Source organism: Triturus cristatus, chromosome 8, assembly GCF_964204655.1.
Source record: "Triturus cristatus chromosome 8, aTriCri1.1, whole genome shotgun sequence".
NCBI lineage: Eukaryota > Metazoa > Chordata > Amphibia > Caudata > Salamandridae > Triturus > Triturus cristatus.
In genome coordinates this window covers 333618087-333639115 of record NC_140591.1, presented here as the reverse complement: position 1 = coordinate 333639115, position 21029 = coordinate 333618087, and the positions used below count along the sequence as shown (strand labels likewise).

At 48.6% G+C, this 21029-nt stretch overlaps 1 protein-coding gene across 1 annotated transcript in view; it reads right to left on the bottom strand.

Annotated features, from left to right (window-relative positions):
- Positions 1 to 21029, bottom strand: part of PAN3 (poly(A) specific ribonuclease subunit PAN3) — a 1123747-nt gene that overhangs the window by 794518 nt on the left and 308200 nt on the right. The window contains exon 7 of the mRNA XM_085621639.1: positions 8490 to 8640. Coding sequence (XP_085477765.1) covers positions 8490 to 8640 — 151 coding nt within the window. The remainder of the gene's footprint in view (positions 1 to 8489; positions 8641 to 21029) is intronic.

The window sequence follows — 21029 nt, the reverse complement described above, 5'->3', positions numbered from 1 at the left end:
GACCGGTTTTGTGGGGCATGCTGTTGCAGTCTTGGATGTTGAAAGAATGGAGTAGCCTGATCAGACTGTCTTGAGGAAGCGGATCAATGTGGAACTTGTTGGTATTATTGGAGTGAATGAGGTTGCTAAATGCTCCCAAGTATTTGCCTGCATCTGTGTCTTCCTTGATGGACAAAATAAATCAGTGTCATTAAGAGCTAAATCCAATACATGCCTCAAGGCAAGATCCATAAATACAAAGCAATGTATGACAAGGTGAAAGGACATTTGTGTTAATTTGGCAGCATGCTGTATCCACAGCATCTAGAAAGCAGTGCATACTGCTATTGAAATTACTTTTTTTTTTCTGTCAACGTACTCTTTTTTTCAATTTGTTTCTGGCATGTGATTGAGGAGTTCTTCCATTTATTCTTATTAGATGTAGCCAGACCAGCTGATAAGTGGTTAGGAGTTGCAGCTGCCAAAGCCACTCTCTCGCCCAATGCATATAAGCGTTCACTTTCCTATTCAGGGGGTACACCAGTTGGTTAATGCATCTTATGCTATAGCTTTGAATTTACACTTGACTTTAGGCATAATGCACCTTGTTTTCACAAGGTTTTTAAGGTTTTCCGTCTCTAGCACTTGCAACTACTGGATTGTTCTCATTGTCTTGGACAATGTTTCAAGACAAGAAAGTAGATCTGTTCTTCGACGCCATTGTGAAAATATTGTAATGCTACTTGTTCAATTATGGAATTATATATTGGTATTTCGTCTGGAGGTGATAATCCAAGTATTGCTCTATAGGCTTTTTCACTATCTGACTCCACCAAGTATTTCTTCCATGCATTCTCACAACAGAACAAAAACACTCTCAAACTCACAATGCTGGCATTGATATTTCTCTTCGTCTGTCTGTCACAAGTGGTGGCACAGTAGGAGAAAATGGAATTATGTCCTGCAGCACCTGATGAACTAAAGTCTGTAGTTCCCAATTAGTGGACTTAGTATACCTAGGAATGTGAGAACCGTGCAAATCCAATAAAATAGCCCAACTGAATTTTATTTTACCATTATTACCAGTCTAGACTGAAGGTTGTAGAATCGGTGATAGAGGTTGAATTGGCTGTTTATATAGGCCTAACCAAATCCTTTTGAGGTTTTTCCTAAATTATGACCTATGTCCAGATCGATGTAAATGGGGAGCCACATTAAAACCTCATTTTCTGGAGGTTCAAGGATGTTTTCAGTACAGAGGATCTGTCTGTTTCAAAACAGCACCTTGAGTGACCCTGCTGCAACAGCCTTTAAAGGCTAATCTTCCTTTGGTTTCGTATGTTTTTTCCATACTTCAAAGCAGTCTTTTGGTTAGCCTCTGGTAGCCGGAGTAGAGACTTGGGATGATTCTGCTTATTCCCTTTTGTTCGAGGTGGGTGCCCAAAGTGCCTCTGTTTTGGAAGCACTAGTTATTGAACATGAGGAGTATTCTAAGAACCACTGCAATTTCGCTTCAACTTCAATACAATTTGTAGGGTAGACCCCTCATCATTCGAGAATCACGCTTCTTCCTCCAGGTTAAGTATCCATGAAGGCCTACTAGAATCCTTGTCGGCTTCAATCATCATACGTCCCTGAAGCAACATCAGTCTAGATTTCAGATTCCATGCAGCATAGTAAGACCAAATATGATCACAAGAGTTACAGGTAATACTTTTAACACTTGAAATATTGACAGCTGTCTTTATCGTGATGATGAGGAAGGCACATATTACAAACTAATCGGATTGCACCAATCTCATATGAGATCAAGGATAAATTCCCCACTCTCAAAGAGGCATACTCCTACGACCGGGAAGAAGGGCTTGTAGGCCTCGCTATTTGTTGATGAAGAGTACTTCCACATACAACACATTGTAGAATTTGTGTATTTTGTATGGCTATCTTTATCTGTTGGGTTTGCACAAAAATAGCCATTATGGCTGGAATGCAGCTTCGAACACTGAGCACCTAACTTCAGACCCAAATGGAAAGCAGAAGAAAAAAACATTTTTGTGGAGTCTGCGTACCCGTAATCCATAAAATCTAAAGGGTCATTAGCATTGAGATGGGGAAAAAAATTGTGGCAGATATCCACAGATGATGAAGTAATAGATTCTCCCCAGATATCAAGCCTAAAGGATCCAGCAGCAAGTTTAGGTGTCCTGACTCAACGAGTGTAAATAACAAGTTACTTACCTTCGGTAAAGATCTATCTGTAAGAAACACTAGTTAGTTAGATTCCTCACCTTAGAATATCCCCAGGCGTCAGGTTGGATCCGGAAAGATTTTTGTAGCAATACCCCTTGCGCGTCGCTAGGCGTCATCTGCGGCTCCGCGTCAGTCGTGGGCGTCGTGCGCCGTAATGACGTCGGAGTACTTAGACGCCGCCCTCGCGCGCTGACGTCAGTTCTTGTACATAGCTTTCCGCGCCAGGAATGCAGAGCCATGCAAGAGACCGACACTGGTGCCAAAAAATCTAGGGCCCTGAAAAGGATAGCCTTAACCCAAGATGTCAGTTCGCAGAACGGGGAGGATGGGTGGGTCGGTGAGGAATCTAACTAACTAATGTTTCTTACAGATACATCATTACCGAAGGTAAGTAACTTGTTCATCTGAAAGAAACACGTTAGTTAGATTCCTCACCTTAGAACAGATACCCCAGCAATACCAACGCCGGTGGTGGGTCTGCGAACCAAGATCACACCAGAAAGTCCTGGAGAACAGAACGGCCAAAGTAGCCATCTCTCCGGACTTGGCTGTCCAGGCAATAGTGCTTGGCAAATGTGTGCAGTGAAGCCCACGTCGCCGCCTGACAGATGTCCTGCAAGGGAACTCCCCGGCCCAGGGCAGTAGTAGCCGCTGTGGCCCGGGTGGAATGGGCCCTCAGCCCAACAGGAGGGTCCTTTTTTGCCAAGGAGTAACAAAGTTTAATACACAACACGACCCACCGTGAGATGATCCGTTTGTGTACCGCTTTCCCCTTCTTAGCTCCTACGTATCCAACAAAAAGTTGGTCGTCCACCTGGAACTGTTTGGTGCGGTCCAAATAAAAGGACAGCGCCCGTTTTGGGTCCAGACGGTGGAGCCTCTCTTCCTCTTTTGAAGGATGCGGAGGTGGAAAGAATGTGGGCAACGTGACAGATTGCCCGATGTGAAAGGGGGTAACCACTTTTGGTAGAAAAGAAGGACGAGTCCAGAGGACAACCTTGTCCGGATGAACAGAAAGAAAGGGATCCTTAGATGACAGAGCATGGACCTCACTCACCCGTCTAGCCGAGGTGATAGCTACCAGGAAAGCAGTTTTCAGGGTCAGAAGACGAATGGGACAATTGTGAAGAGGCTCAAAAGGAGCGCACATCAGAAAGGTCAGAACAAGATTCAAGTCCCACTGAGGCATTACGAAGGGGACAGGAGGGAACATGTGAGTAATGCCTTTGAGAACACGTGAAACAACAGGGGACTTGAAAAGAGAAGGCTGATCAGGAAGCCGTAAGAAGGCAGAGATTGCAACAAGATAACCTTTCAAGGTGCCCAAAGCAGAGCCCTGCTGGGCCAAAGAAAGAAGAAAGAGGAGAACCTCAGAAAGAGGGGCGGAAAGGGGATCCACAGCCTTTGCCGTTTACCATGCCACAAATTTGTTCCACCAGCAGGCGTATACCGTCTTTGTGGAGGGACGCCTGGCTGCCAGAATGACATCACAGACTTCAGGAGGCAAGTCAAATGGCATCAACTGCCGCCGCTCAATCTCCACGCATGGAGGTGGAGGCTGGACAGGTTCGGGTGGAGGACCGTCCCCTGCTGCTGCGACAGAAGGTCCTCCTGAAGGAGCAGTCGTATCGGGGGATCGATTGACATACTGAGTAGCTCGGGATACCAGAACCTTCGTGCCCAATCCGGAGCCACTGAGATAACTTGGGCCGGGTCGCGCCTGATGATCTTCAGCACTCTGGGCAGAAGTGGTATAGTCGGAAAGGCGTACAACAGACCACAACTCCACTCGCGACGAAAAGCGTCTCTGAGCGAGTGCTGCCTTGGAAATTCGAACGCACAGAACTGCTGACATTGCGCGTTCTCTTCGGAGGCGAACAGATCTAACCAAGGCTCTCTCCAGTGCAGAAAGAGACCTTGCGCCACGTCCGAGTTCAGACGCCATTCGTTATCCATCATGCACCGGCGGCTGAGTTCGTCTGCTCTGGCGTTCAGAGAGCCCGCCAGATGTTGAACCACCAGGGTGATGCCCTGGTGTTCCAGCCATGTCCAGAGGCGCAGAGCCTCCTGACAAAGGGTCCACGACCCGACCCCACCCCGCCCTGTTTGTTGCAATACCACTTGGCGGTGGTGTTGTCCGTGAACACCTGCACGACACTTCCCCAGACAGAGGGAAGGAAGGCTTTCAGTGCAAGTCGGATTGCTCTCAGCTTCAAAAGGTTGATATGGAGTTGAGCCTCCGCTGGAGACCAGAGTCCTCTGATCTCCGCCTCTCCCATATGGCCCCCCCATCCCAGGAGGGACACGTCCGTCACTACTACGTGCTCCGGTTGGGGTAGGGAGAGGCATCTGCCGCTGACCCAATCGCGGTCCGTGAGCCACCACTGCAACTGGTTCGCAGTGCCCTCCGAGATCAAGACATGGTCGGACAGGTTGCCTCAATGCTGGGCCCACTGAAACTTCAGGTCCTACTGCAGAGCCCGCATTCGCCACCTGGCGTAATGCACCAACAGGATGCAGGAGGCCATCAGCCCCGGAACCCGCAGCACCAACCTGACCAAAACCCAGGATAGAGGCCGAAAGATGGGAATCAGAGCCTGAATATCCCGGACCAGCTGTTCCGGAGGAAAAGTCCGGAACTGCGCCGAATCGAGAACCGCTCCGATGAAGAGGAGCTTCTGGGAGGGTCTCAGGTGTGACTTCGGCACGTTGATGGAGAACCCCAGCAAATACAGGAGGTCGGCCGTAGTCTGGAGGTGGGAGACGACTTGCTGGGGCGAGCCCGCCTTCAACAGCCAGTCGTCGAGATAGGGGAAGACTGGAACTCCCGATCTGCGCAGATGAGCTGCGACCACCGCCATCACTTTCGTGAACACCCGAGGGGCACTGGTGAGGCCGAAGGGGAGCACGGTGAACTGAAAGTGCTCCTGACCCACCGTGAACCGCAGGTAACTCCGGTGGGCCGGCAGGACGGGGATGTGAAAATAGGCGTCCTGCAAGTCCAACGCTACCATCCAGTTTCCAGGGTCGAGGGCAGCCAGAACCTGAGCTAAAGTTAGCATCTTGACCCGTTCCTTCCGGAGGAAGGTGTTGACGCTCCTCCGGAGGAGCGGACGGGAAGGAGGATAGGGAAGTGGAGGCCTGGATAACCAGGCTCTCGGGGGTGGGGTGTTGGAACAGGTAACTGGGGTCGCCCGGAGCAGGGCGGTGGCGCCGGGTCACGTTCCGATCCACAGGAGGAACTGTGGAGGGCTTGGACCAAGTGCCCTGCAGAAAGTCGATGAGGGCCTCATTGAACTGCAGCAGAGGCTCTGTGGAGCTTGCTGACGGTTGAAGCACCTCTGAGGATATTAGTCCTCACGGCCACAGCAGGCAACTCAAGCCCCAGGGCTTTGGCCGCCTTGCGCAGCACCACTGAAAAAGTTGCACCTTCCTCCGAGGCCACAGTCGGAGGAGAGATGAAACCAGCGTCCGGTGAAGTGTCCAGACCACTGGCATCCCCCAGTTTGTCTGTTCAGTCCTGTGAAAGTGGGCCCTGGATGGCCATAGGGTCCTCAGACCCCTCCCAGTCGCCCCCGTCATACGATTCCTGATAAACAGGAGGAATGATCGGAGCCGGACGGTAGATGAAACGCTCATCCATCGGCGTCGGGTGCAGCGCCGCGCCGGCGCTGGGTCCAGCGCCGCGCCGGCGCTGGGTCCGGACAGGGGCTAAACCGGGGAACGGTGTCGTCTGGAGACGGCGCCGGAGGTGGAACCGGTGTCGGCACCGGCGGAGGAGACGTCGTGAGGTCGACCGGCGCCGACAGAGATCCAGGCCTGGATCCCTCGGGGACTTGCGGCGTAGGGACCGAAGTCATCGACGGCGCCGGGGCCGGAGCCGCCGGCACGCGAGGTCGCCCAGTCGAGCCCGCGGGGCCCGAAGGCGCGCCGGCAGGCGTCGACGGCGGAGCCAGGCCCCTCATGGCCGAGAGGAAGGCACTGACCTCCGCCGGAGTCGCGTCAGTCCCAGGGACCGGCAGGTATGGAGACGGACGCGGCTCCTGCGGCTCCGACAGAGCCGCGGGGGTGGGACCACCCTGACCCTTGGCCGAGTCGCGTGACCGGCGAGGGGAGTCCGAAGAGCGGTGTCGCCTCTTGGACTTCTTCAATCGCTTCGACTTACTCGAAGACTTCGAGCCCGACGAGCGATGATGGTGACTTTGGCTCCGCGACCGGTCCTTGGACCTCCTCCTGGACCGGGACCGTGAGCGGAGCCGAGTGCCGAAGCTCGAGAAGCTTATGGGACCGCTCCCACCTAGCCTTCGAGCTCAAGGCCTGACAATCGGGGCACGACTCCGCGTCGTGGTCGGCCCCCAGGCAGTAAAGGCACCGGTAATGGTGGTCCGTCACCGACATCAGTCGATGACAGGAGTCACAGGCTTTAAACCCAGGCATCCTACCGGCACCATTGTCGAGTCGACAGAAGACCAAAAAGAGTCAAAAAGTTTAGTCAAAAATTGACTAAGGGGTAAGCTCTTCCCGGATCGGCGCTGTCTGGCGCGGAAAAAAGAAGAACTGACGTCAGCGCGCGAGGGCGGCGTCTAAGTACTCAGACGACATAATTCTGGCGCATGACGCCAACGACGGACGCGGAGCCGCAGACGACGCGCAAGGGGTATTGCTACAAAAATCTTTCCGGATCCAGCCTTTATTTAGAACAGAGCGCTACTCGTAATCAGTAGCAATGAATACTTCAGAACGGAGCAGTTCACGGAGCACAACGGGTCATACGGAGCGAGCCTCTCGTACTCCGGTGCAGTTCGTGAGACACAGAGTTTCTGAATAGTCGGTGGGGAACAAGGGGCGAATCCCTCGGAGGGGTCTCTCTGTCGTGGTGACCAGAGGACCCCCACGGAGAGGGAACCCGGGCTCAGGGTGCGGTGTGGCTCCCAGCCTGTAGGGGGCGCACCGGGGTCAGTCCCAAGCCTCCGGGCTTACCTTGCTCGACGTCGGGGGGCGTCCACACCGGCTCCGTAGTCCGCAGGCGATCCTGTTGCGACGGGGGCCGGCCACGGCCTCACGCACCTTCACCACAGCTGCGACGGCAGCGACGGGGCCCCGGGCTTCTCCTCGGGCCTCGTGACGATGAGGGGCCCTCTTCCGGGCTCCGGGCCGCAGCGGTGAGCGCGCTTCAGCCTCCACGCCACAGGGGGGGCTCAAATTAAGCTGGGGAGCTCCGCGCTTGACAGAGCACGCTGCCGGGGATCCCAGACTAGGTCAGGGAGCGCAGGGGTCGCAGCGCTAAGGCCTGGTTGATCCTCAGCGATACCACAATCGGTTAGGCATGTAGTTTCAAGGTTCAGTCTGGACACGCAGTCTCAGCATTCAGTTCTTGCAATCAGTTGCTCTAGAAAGTCTTGATGGCGCAGATGTATCTGGCGCCCTTAAGGGTTTCTGTTACAGGGGGGTAGGGAGTGAGTCGGCGACTAGGTCCTTCCTAGTCAGGCTGGGCAGAGGTTCTCTGGGTCCTCCTACTGCTGGGCAAGATCAGTGGGTTTCACAGGATCCCTCACTCACTTAAGAGGCAGCACCTAAATCCTGTCACTCTCAGAGGCATAAGTCCCTGGCTAGGCCCTACCGCCTACACTCCTGCGTGGATTCTCCAGCTCTGCTTTACCCCACTGGCCAACTGACTAAAAAAAGTTCCCTCCCTCACTTATGTATCCCTAGGTCAGGTGACCTCTAGCCAAGGCGGCAAAAGTAAAACCACCCCTCCCTTCTAGAAGGTTCCAGCACATTCCAGGAGCTTCCCCATTCTACCTATGGGACAAAAAAGGCGGGCTGGTGTCGCAACATTGTTGTGGGGTTCCAGCCAGCTCCTGGCAGCTACGGTGCTACTATGAAAGACCACTCTGCAGTAGCAGGGGCCTGTGGCAGCCATCTTGGGAGAAGGGAGCACCTGCACCTTAACACTGGTTGGCAATGAAAAGGCGCCCGGAGACCTAAGTCCAACATCAAAATGAGGGTGGAAAAAAATGAGGCACGATCAAAAATAGATGGGGGGACCACCCTAGGGCTGACAGGTCCAACAATATGCAATTAGAAAGTATTATTTTGGTGCAAGACCAGCACTAGAGAACATTTAGGATGGGTCATGTTGGCTCAATTTCTAGGATACAGTAAAATCTAGAAATAAGTGTGAACAACTGATATTAGCAGTAGCTACAAACGTACTAATATCAACTGCAGACCTACAACAGAATAAAATTGCTACAAACCTGGAACTAAGCCAGCACCTGCAGGACCTCCCATAGATTGATGTGAGAACAAGGCTTGAGAAAAGGCAGACAAGTTTGACTGGGACATGTTATTCAGTCTAGAAGTGGATCCTCCTTTCGGAATAAACTCACTTGCAGTAGGATTTGGGGCCTATTAAAAAAACATAAATGAAAAGGTTTTTAAAAGTTGAGATTTAATTCAGAACCTTACTGCCAACGAGCATAATTTCCACTCACAGAACAGAATGTGATTTCTGAGTCAGAGATTCAATAAAGAAATCGACATTTAGCTCAAAAACTCTCATTGGACGTTTGACACATTTTGAATTTATAAAAATGAAGACTATCATAATTCCATTCCATTTTCACAAGACTAGTACAAAAACGCTAAAACGTTAGACTGTGATGGGGATATTACTAACATTTAACAAAACAACAACAGGTAAAGAACCAGAATTAGAATAGAAGAAAAAGTTCTGCTGCAGTTTTCTAGCATTGCTGTACATTCAAATACTTGAACAATTTCCCATCAGCCTTCAGGCAAGGAGGCGGCAAAGCACTCGAAAACAGCAGTAGTCAAAATCTAAGCAATTATCCATAGTGTTTTGTAACCCATCGGCCTCAATTTAAAAAAATGTCAAAAAAGACAATGAGGTGGATGGGCTTTGGTAATAATCGCTCAGGGGTCACTGTGGGTTCTAACTTTCAAGGAACAAAGGTGAAAGTATGTTGGACCTTCTCAATGGGAAGGAATGAGGATTGCATGTGAATCTATGAAAGGTATTTACACAGTAGTTACAGATCAGTAACTTTCTTCTTCTGCACTAGAACTTCCATGAATTCAATTAACAGAAAAATGTATCAGAAAAACAGGATGGAGGAAATGAAACCAGCATCATAAAAACAAGGAAGGAGGAAATGAAACCAGCATCATAAAAATAAGGAAGGAGGAAATGAAACCAGTATCATAAAGACAAAGAAGGAGGAAATTAAACTAGTATAAAAAAAAACAGGGAGGGATGAAATTAAACTCACCTCACTTAAAACAAGTTTCAGTTCTTTAACTGACGGACTTAACTCTTGAATTGCTTCTTAACTAAGTGCCCAGGCAAAAGTGTCATTTCTACCATGCAGTTACTTTGCAGCTTAACACTAAGAGTATCCCTGCTGTAGCAGCCATGTATCCGAGATAGTCGTCAGTAGGCAATAGCATTACAGAACAATGCAGGCAGTTCACCAATATACGGACTACGAATACATTTAAAAACCTTTACCATCAGATATGGACATAAACCTTCATGCCTGATCACGATCTATAGCTGGATGTCAACAAATTTTCTTCTATTAAATTCAAACAAAATTCGATGTATACTCTTCTCCGCCTCATGAAAAAGCAAGTTTAAATAGAATATTCTTGAAGGACTAAAACGGAATTGATTCCTGCTGTCAAGCAAACCGTGAAATCCTTCCCTCCTTCATGATGGACGTAATCCATGAGAGAGGGCAGTAGGGTATATGCTGCGCAGAACTGTGTTGCCAAATTAAACAGCAAGTATTATTTTCTCTTGGGGGCGCTAGAGGGCGCCAGGCAAGATTGCTGCATCTTAATGACCTTAATGTAGCTCTACCCGGGTGATCCGCTATCCGTCAAGAATCTGCTTAAAATCGCTGCATCACCTTGGGGTAAACAGACGCCTTGCACTGCCATATACCCCCAATCACACTGAGGGCATTAAGAACTGTTGGGAGTACTTTGCGACTCGTGCTTTCAGCTGAGGGAGCCCGACCGACGTGCATGTAAAATGGCGCCCAAGCTGGTGAGCTGGGAGAGGAGTGAAAGACGATATCACTGTGTGGAGCGCATTGGCTGTTCGTGGGGTGTATGTCGATTATAGCCCGGCTGGTGATTCTGTCTGCGGAGCTTCGTGGCCTCTGTAACGGAGGCCTGCCTTGACGAGTGCCCCTACGGAGTCGCTGACATTGTGGAGGCGCAGTGCGGAGACCAGCGGCATCGCTTGGGCCCAGCGGGTGTTTGGGAGCCTCGTCGCTGGAGACTGGTGACGCGGCGGGAGATCGAAGGCACCTGCAGCGGGCTGCAGTGAGTGGGACGCGGCCTTGTCTGGGCCGGCAAGTGCGGGCCTAGGCGCTGGGCTGCGGCCTGCGAAGCTGTGGCTCGCGTGCGCGGAGTGCTGGGGCGGGCCGGTGGATCCACGAGCCCCCGGGGTGCATGGGGCCCGCTTGAGGTGCTATGAGCTCACCTTGTCCTACCCTGCTACGTGTGTCCTGAGGCTGAATTTCCTGCTCCAATAGGCCTGCATCCACCCTATGCTCTTGGACGGGGGTCCGTGCAGCTCTGGGGCTGGGCCAGGGTTTACGGCCTGATGAGGAGGCCCTACTAGTTGTCTGGATCAGGCAGAACTGCGTTTCCTGACCGAGTCAATCTCCGTGGTGGGGACACCAGCTTGTGGCTTTTACGCTTCTGGCATTGGGGGCTTTCCCGATAGTCCCTAGGGTTCAGGGACTGACGGCCGGTTGCCAAATTGCCGACCAGCGCATGCACCTTACGGAGCGCATCCATTGAGTGTTGCTGACTCCCCTCAGGTGGCACATGTGGAGACTAATTATCTTCGCTGTGACTGAGGACTGTGCACGGTTGGCCCCGCTGGAACGCTCGTATCCGGGTCCTGAACCCATTTGCCTGTGGATGGGCAGTGTGCTCTCATAACTAGTTGTCTCCACTGCAAGTGCTGCTGGCCTTTTAATACTCTCGCTCATTATCCATTATGGGGAAAACTGAGAAGTCCCAGCTGCGCCGCACAAGTCATACAAGGCGCAGCATAAAGCGGCCTCTGATTCGGAGGCAGATGGTCATGGTGAGGGCCCCTCCACGCTCTAAGCTACACTAGTGGCCATAGATAAAAGCCTACTAGCTATAGCAGGGAATAGGTCAGCCATTAACCACTGGCTGGACCACATGTCTGCGCAATTAGAGAAGCAGAACGCAAGAATGGGCGAGATGGAAGAATGAGTTTCCACCACAGAGGATAGTCTCAGTGATGTTACCGGTAAGACACTCAACATGGAGAAAGTCCTGGCGCTAATACAAGCAAAAAAATGAGGACTTAGAGGCCCGTTCTCCTCATAACAATATTAGAATTATGGGCCTGCCGGAGTCCACCAACACCAGCAGGATGGAGACCTTTATTGAAACTCTGCTCAAAGAAATTTTTGGTTCTGAGAATTTGTCTACTATGTTCATAGTTGAGCTGGCTCATCGGTCCCTGGCAGCGAGACCGGTTCCGGGTGCTCCACCTCACCCCATCATTGCTCGGCTATTAAATTATTGAGACCGTGATACCATTCTGAGACTGGCCAGGGAAAAGGGTGTCATCGATCACAAGGGGAGCTTGCTTTCCTTGTTCCTGGACTTCACCATCGCAGTCCAGGCGGCCGAAGGTATCCCTTATGCCATGTTGTATCTGGCTCTCCTACGAGTTGGTCAGGAGGGAGACCAAGATCTTCGCCACTCCCAAGGCGGCTGTCAGGTCCCCAACCAAGAGGTCACATGTCAAGAAAGGAATGATGGTGGCTGTGTTGTCAAGACTGTGCAAACAGCATTTGGTGCGAGGTCGAATGCAACATGGCGGCAGAGCGTTCCATAATCCGAAACGGGTTAGCGCTCTAGTTGATCGGGCAGAATTGCGTGATACCGGTGAGGCGCGCGGAGAGCTGCGCACTTCACCTGAACCGTGAGAGGAGTAGGAGGTACCTTCAACGCGTCGCGTTTAGTCAGGGAAAAGAAGATACGCGTCGCGAGAATTCTGAGGAGAATTAGAGATTGGAAGCAGCCAACAACCCCAAGTAAGACTGTTCCATATTTTCTACCACAGAAAACGTTCCGAACTTCGCAGCAGCGGAAGTTTAACTGAAGCACCGGTTCATGTGAATGAAATTACAGCGTTCAAAAGACAACACAAGTTCTGACGTAGCATAGTTTTTTGGGTTCGAGTTGAGTTAGCTCAAGTCAAAGAATATAACAGGTTTTCAGGTACACTGAGTAGTTCCGATTCCTGTCAATAAGAAAACATAGGGAGTGGATACTCTTGAGGGCAGAATACAAATGACACAGAAAAGTTAGAACAAAACTACAGAGAAGCAACAGTAGTTAGAACAACCAATAAGAGGTGAAGAAGAATAAGAAAATAAACCAAGGCTTCCGTTCTCTGTCCAGTAAGTGAGTTTAGAGAAAAAGGGGCTAGAGAGAGATCAGGAAGGGAGAAGGAAATATAATAACACCAGATTTTTATCTTACAGCGAAAAAACATAAGAACAGAAGAACGAGTAGCATAGAAGAGAAGCAAAGGCACACAGCAATCAGGGTGGGTACAATAGAGAATAAGGAAAGACACAGGAAGGAAGAAAAGGGAAGTAGAAAGTGATTTACATGTAATTGTTTATTACAGCTCACGAACAACAGCAAGAGCCTGAGAAAAGATAGACTACATAAGAAGAAGCAGAAAAGAAGACCACCAGTGTGTGCATTCTCTTCTCTGTCCAATTCCCCTTTCCCCCTTGGGGCTCTTCTGGCTACGCATTTAGAAATTGTGGAGGCCGGGGAGTTCAGAGGAGGAATTGGGAGCTTGCGTCATCCTGCTCCTGTGTCAACCACCAGCGAGAGAAGAGCTGGTTCTGACAGAGTGAAGTGCCCACGAGGTATTGGCACCTGAGCAGAATGGCGGAAGGTTTGGATTTGAAGAAGCTAGGAAACATTTTGGATGAGATACAAAGAGAACTAATTACCGTTAGAGAAGAAAACAGGGAACTCAAAAAGGACACCACAGAATTGGCGCAAAGAATAGGGAGTTTGGTTGCGGGAGATGAGTATAAGATATCTTCCCCAGTTTTGGGTTCATTTGAGGAAGCAACTCCGTCCCAGTCAAGGGGTAACACACAAGTAATACATTCTTTATCCCCGGTGATTCCCTTAGCGCCTCCAGAACGCTTTAGTGGAGACCCCCAGAAGGCCCAAGTCTTTTTAACTCAATGTTCCTTGCACTTTATGTGCAGACCAGCCTTGTTTCCTGATGCTCAGTCTCGAGTGGCATTTATCCTTTCCTACTTAAGTGGGGATGCCGCAGCTTGGTCAATGCCTTTGGTCACCAGAAACGACCCTGTGCTATTCAATTTAGAAGACTTCAAGAAAGAGTTCATGCGAATTTTTGACCGTCGGAAGGTGTCTCAAGCTACCGACAATGAACTTTTAGAGATCCGACAAGGAAACAGAGAGTTAGTTGCATACTTGGCCCAATTCAACAAGTTGGTGTTAGAAACGGAATGGCCAGAGAACAAACGAGCCGCAGTATTTTATCGGGGGCTAAAGGATGAGTTAAAGGATGCCTTAGCACAAGTTCCCAATCGTCCCACAGACATCTCTGCTTTGGTGGATCTAGTGTTGGAGATCGATTTTCGCCAGAGCGAGAGAAGAGGCGAGAAGAAACGAGATTATCGACCCAGTGTACCGCGTTTTGATAGAGCCAGATATGAACCTCACAAGGAGCTAGATACCAATCGCGGAACCGAGCCTATGCAAATAGGAACTATCCGTGGACCTCTTACAAAGGAGGAGAAGGAGAAGAGGCGGAATAATAAGTTGTGTCTCTATTGTGGAGGAAGTGGGCATTTTGTTCGAGATTGCCCCAAGAAGCCCAAGACGCAGTCGGCGGAAAACGCCACGCGCCACCAGTAGCTGGAGTTGGACTGGTGGTTGCAGAAACAAAGTCAGCTCCAATGAATCATGCTTTGGCAAATACGTTACAAGCAGACACTCCTCATTTGGTGATATCTGTCACTCTGAGCTATCGAGAACAAAAGAGAAATCAAATAGCTGTGATGATAGACTCGGGAGCGACAGGTAATTTCTGCGATTTACAATTCGCAAGGAGAATTGGATTACTAGCAATCCGAAAGGAGAAGAGTGAGCCCGTCAGAGCAGTGGACGGTACTAATCTGTCATCAGGCCCCATTGTGAGTCACACAGAGCCAGTGCATCTAGAAACCACAGAAGGTCATCATGAAATATTACAATTCAATCTAATAGACGCTCCGCAATTTCAATTGATCTTAGGGTTACCATGGCTCACGGAGCATAACCCCACCATAGATTGGGCCGCAAGAACAATGACCTTGAACTCGGATTACTGCAAGGAAAATTGTTTCAAAGACTGCAAAATTGAAATAAAAGAATCACCTGCTTATCATTTAAGTGTAAACGAAAATTCAGTTTGTTTGATAGACACGGTAACCTTGCCAAAGAAATATGGAGAATATCAGGATGTCTTTAATGAAGCTGAAGCAAAGAAATTACCTCCTCACAGGGAGTATGATTGTAAAATAGACTTGGAACCAGGAGTGAACTTACCCTGCAGTAGAATCTATGCTTTGACCGAACAAGAGGATAAACATTTAAAGAAGTATCTGGCGGAATACTTAGAGAATGGGTTCATCCGACCTTCGCAGTCTCCAGTATCCTCCCCTTTGTTTTTCATTCCAAAGAAAAATGGAGAATTACGCACGTGCATAGACTACAGGGCAATAAATCGAATAACAATCAAGAATCGTTACCCTTTACCTCTGATTTCCACTCTTCTGGACCAGGTGAAAGAAGCTAAAATCTATACCAAGCTTGATCTGCGAGGGGCTTATCACCTGGTTCGAATCAGAGAAGGCGATGAGTGGAAGACGGCGTTTAGAACGAAGCAAGGTCTATTCGAATACCAGGTGATGCCATATGGGCTATGCAACGCGCCAGCTGCATTTCAACATTTTATCAATGATGTATTGAAGGATTGCATAGACCAAATAGCAATTGTGTATATTGACGACATATTGATTTACTCGACAGAAGTAGAGACACATGAAGAACATGTCAAGAAGGTACTACAAAGACTTCGTGAGAATGGGTTATTTGTCAAATTGGACAAATGTGCATTTGATGTAACCACAGTCGAGTTCTTGGGATTTGTACTTGCTCCAGGAGGAATCACCATGGATGAACATAAGATAAAGGCTGTGACTGAGTGGAAATCCCCTACCTCAGTTAAAGAAATCCAAAGTTTCATAGGATTTGCCAACTTCTATAGAAGGTTTATTCAGTCTTTCTCAAAAAAGTTAATCCCAATCACACGTTTATTGAAGAAAGGAGTTCCTTTCCAGTGGGATGCGGAAGCAGAGGCAGCATTTGAGCAATTAAAGAAGGATTTCACCACAGCGCCTATTTTGTTGCATCCAGATCCTGCAGAACCATTCTTTGTTGAAACGGATGCGTCAAATCTGGCCTTGGGAGGAGTGTTATCGCAGAGACACAAAACTACAGGTCAGCTCCATCCAGTGGCCTTCCGCTCTCGAAAATTAACACCTCCAGAAATTAATTATACAATCACTGAAAAAGAATTACTGGCCATAAAGGATGCTTTCAAGGAGTGGAGGCATTATTTGATGGGAGCTCGACATGTAGTAACAGTGTATACTGATCATCGAAATTTGAAGTTCCTAAAATCAGCCCGAACTTTAACTCCCAGACAGCTACGCTGGTCCTTGTATTTCTCTGAATATGATTTTGTAATCACCTTTCGACCTGGAGCCCAGAATGGAAAAGCGGATGCCCTATCTAGATTAGAGACGGAAGGAGTCACGGAAAAGGTTCTGGATCAGGCAATAATTCCAGCGGAAAAGGTGATCAATGCCGTCTTGCAAGAAACCGTAGAAAATCAAGAGAAAGAAGATCCTTTGAGTTGCGAAGAGATGAGGAGTTGGTTAAAAGAAGATTCCAAAAGAGAAATTCGAGAAGGACTACCCTATCACCATGGAGCATTATACTTGCCCACTCCAGAGATGCAGTTAAAGGCCTTAAAAGAATGTCATGATAGCATCTTATCAGGACACAAGGGAATTAACAAGACTAAAGAATTGGTACGCAGACGATTCTGGTGGCCAAACATGATCAAGGATATACATCAGTATGTGGCGACTTGTGAGACTTGTGCAAGAGGAAAATCAGAAAGGAAACGTCCACAAGGCCTGTTACAGCCCTTGCCCACCCCTCCGTTTCCCTGGCACACTGTGACCTTAGATCTCATAGTAGATTTACCCTCTAGTCATGGTTATGATTCCATTCTAGTGTGTGTGGACGCCTTTACAAAGATGGCGCATTTTGTGCCCTTGAAGGGGGTACCTTCTGCCCAGGAGTTAGCAGATGCTTTCAGTCAGCATGTAGTTCGTGCACATGGTATACCTAAGGTTTTGGTGTCAGATAGGGGCTCTCAGTTTCTGTCACATTTTTGGAAGGCATTCACCAAGCGTTTAAACATAGAGAATCGATACTCCACTAGCTTCCACCCAGAGTCAGATGGGCAAACAGAACGCACAAATCAGGAACTGGAGCAATATCTGAGATTGTGTCTTTTAGAACAGGAGGGAGATTGGCCTGATTATTTATGGGCAGCAGAATTTGCACATAATAACACTACAAATGCATCAACTGGATACACTCCATTCTTTCTGAATACAGGTAGACATCCACAACATTCCTTAAACTTCCAAGAAGTGGGTGTTCCAGCAGTATCCAATTGGGTAGAACAACTGACACAAGCCCATAGTAGAGCTATCAAGAATCTGACAGTAGCGAAGGCGAAATATAAACACTACGCAGACAAAAAGAGAAGAAAAGAACCAGAATTGTTGGTAGGAGACAAGGTTTGGTTAAGTACAAAAAATATTAGATTAAAAGGGGTTAGGAAGTTCCAACCACGATACATTGGACCTTATCCAATTGCAAAAAAGCTTAGCACCTTAAATTATCAGCTAAAATTACCTAAGAGGTTGCGGATACACCCAGTTTTTCATGTTTCTTTATTAAAGAAGGCAGAACCAGAAGTTAGATTGAGTAAGACCCCAAAGCCAATTCAGACTGAGAAAGGAAGCGAGTTTGAAGTTCAACAAATTTTAGATTCCAAACTACAGAATGGAAAGTTGTATTACTTATTAGATTGGAAGGGTTACGGTCCGGAGGAAAGATCCTGGGAGCCAGAGTCTGAAGTGAATGCTCCACGACTAGTAGCAGAATTCCACAGAAGATTTCCAAGCAAGGTCCGGAAGGAAGGAAGATCTTTGAGGGAGGGTACTGTCAGGTCCCCAACCAAGAGGTCACATGTCAAGAAAGGAATGATGGTGGCTGTGTTGTCAAGACTGTGCAAACAGCATTTGGTGCGAGGTCGAATGCAACATGGCGGCAGAGCGTTCCATAATCCGAAACGGGTTAGCGCTCTAGTTGATCGGGCAGAATTGCGTGATACCGGTGAGGCGCGCGGAGAGCTGCGCACTTCACCTGAACCGTGAGAGGAGTAGGAGGTACCTTCAACGCGTCGCGTTTAGTCAGGGAAAAGAAGATACGCGTCGCGAGAATTCTGAGGAGAATTAGAGATTGGAAGCAGCCAACAACCCCAAGTAAGACTGTTCCATATTTTCTACCACAGAAAACGTTCCGAACTTCGCAGCAGCGGAAGTTTAACTGAAGCACCGGTTCATGTGAATGAAATTACAGCGTTCAAAAGACAACACAAGTTCTGACGTAGCATAGTTTTTTGGGTTCGAGTTGAGTTAGCTCAAGTCAAAGAATATAACAGGTTTTCAGGTACACTGAGTAGTTCCGATTCCTGTCAATAAGAAAACATAGGGAGTGGATACTCTTGAGGGCAGAATACAAATGACACAGAAAAGTTAGAACAAAACTACAGAGAAGCAACAGTAGTTAGAACAACCAATAAGAGGTGAAGAAGAATAAGAAAATAAACCAAGGCTTCCGTTCTCTGTCCAGTAAGTGAGTTTAGAGAAAAAGGGGCTAGAGAGAGATCAGGAAGGGAGAAGGAAATATAATAACACCAGATTTTTATCTTACAGCGAAAAAACATAAGAACAGAAGAACGAGTAGCATAGAAGAGAAGCAAAGGCACACAGCAATCAGGGTGGGTACAATAGAGAATAAGGAAAGACACAGGAAGGAAGAAAAGGGAAGTAGAAAGTGATTTACATGTAATTGTTTATTACAGCTCACGAACAACAGCAAGAGCCTGAGAAAAGATAGACTACATAAGAAGAAGCAGAAAAGAAGACCACCAGTGTGTGCATTCTCTTCTCTGTCCAATTCCCCTTTCCCCCTTGGGGCTCTTCTGGCTACGCATTTAGAAATTGTGGAGGCCGGGGAGTTCAGAGGAGGAATTGGGAGCTTGCGTCATCCTGCTCCTGTGTCAACCACCAGCGAGAGAAGAGCTGGTTCTGACAGCGGCTATGGAACACGTGAAATTGAGACCCCGGCTGAGCTAGACAAAGAGGAGAAATAAACATGACCGTGTGGTGCCCAACTGTATTTATACCTAATATCCTACATAAGGGGCATGTCTTGAATTTAAATATCACAGTTCTAGATCGGTTTATGTAGCAGAGGAAGAGGGGGCGGTGGGTGGCCTGCTGTACGACGGATTGAGTCCTTCCTTGCAGTTCCTATGTTTGGCTCAGGGTGGGATCCAGTGGTATGGCTTACTTCTGTGGTTACATGTTTGCAAGGTGGGGTGTTATGTTTTTCCGAGTGTATTGTATATCCTAGCACAGGTACTAGACCTGATCAGCCACCTCCTACACCGTAGGAGGCTAGTAGCTCTCTGATACTCCCCTAATGAGAATTCCCCACTTGTTACAAGTAGTTTATTTTTATGTTGGGGTCTGTTCTTACAGGGGGTGGATGGCTTTGGCACTTTGGATTCGCTGAAGTGGGTTGGAGGTCGGGGGGGCTTAGAGGTGGGTTGCGGGGGGAATGGGATGGCATTACACTGTTATGAATACACTCTTAACTGCAGAGTACAGGTGGTAACCTGAAATTCGTCACGTTGAATGTTCGTGGCTTAAATAGTCCAAAGAAAATCTGTTCTGTTCTTGCCTATCTGGACAGATTAAATATCCAAATAGCCTTGCTATAAGAGGCGCATCTTACAAAAAACATCTGAGCAAAATGTGGGAATGCGATGGGTGGGGATTCGGATTGAGTCTTCCTACTCCTCCTACTCACGTGGGGTGTTAATTCTTGTTAAGAAGGGGGTTCCCTTTACTGTCCTCAGTTCTGAGACAGATGACCAGGGTAAAGTGGCAATTGTGCATGGTATGCTTAGCGGGGTGGGTGTACTAATTGTTAATGTGTATGGCCCGAATGTGGATGACCACTCCTTCTTTGCGGATGTGTGGCGCCGTATATATAGAGGTTTCCTCCTGCACAAATTATATGGGGGCGACTTTAACACCTGCCTTCAATTTAACTATTGACAGAGTGGGTAGTGGGGAGGCGAGACGCAGGCAGGCGACAGACGCATTATTAGGGATTTTGGAGGCTGGGAATCTCTCTGATATCTGGCGAGTGCGACACCCCGGGGTGCATGAAAGTACCTTTATATCTTCGGTGCATGGTACGTGGTTCCGCTTGGACTACTGGCTTATCTCAGAGGTTGCCTGCACCTGGGTGGTGGATGTCAGCCACTTAGCTAAGACGCTCTCTGATCACTCCCCAGTACTGCTTGAAATGCACGTTCCTGAGTGTGAGAGGCCCCCAGATGCGTGGCAAATACAACAAGCTTTCCTGACCGATCCGGTTTTTAAGAGCACAGTTGGCGAGGCGATTCGAAACTTCTTCAGGGAAAATACTGGCACGGTGGATAGTGCGGGAGTCTTATGGGAGGCATTCAAGGTCACGATACGGGGGTGTGCATTGGGGCGCAGGCTGGGGTATTGAAAGACCTACACCACAGAATCAGTAAGATTGCTGCAGAAATATCCACTCTGGAGCGTGCTTATGAGCGGAATCCTGATGCAAAAAAGCTAGCTGTGACGCGCGACCTGGTTTCGGAACACAATGAATTGGCACATAGATCCAGTCGAAGCACGGCTCGTTATTATGGAAAGGGGGTCGACCCGGTCGCTTCCTGCCAGGAATATGTCACTGAAATGCTCGATAAAGAGGGAAAAGCACACTTCAACACCCCAGAGATTAGTAGGGTGGCACTGGACTTCTACTCTGAACTATACGGGAATAGGCCACAGATGTCGGCAGAGGACATCGACTCCTATCTGGATGACATTGCGCTGGGATGACTATCCGCAGACCAGCCCGCATATCTCACCCAACCCTTTGATGTGAATGATGTCAAACTGGCTATCATGGCTCTCCTGACCTGTATGGCGGCGGGCATTGATGGACTCCAGAGCGAGTTCTACAAGACCTATGCCGACGAACTGGCCACTAAATTGTTGGATGCATTTGCGAAGGCGTATGATACCGAAACGCTACCCCCCACACTGAAAGAGGCACTTATTGTTATGCTCTTGAAACCGGACAAAGCGGCTAACGTGTGTGATTCCTACAGGCCCCTGTCTATTATTAACATTGACGCAAAAATTCTGGAAAAATGATAGCCAGTAGACTTCAGCCCCTGGTTCCCAAAC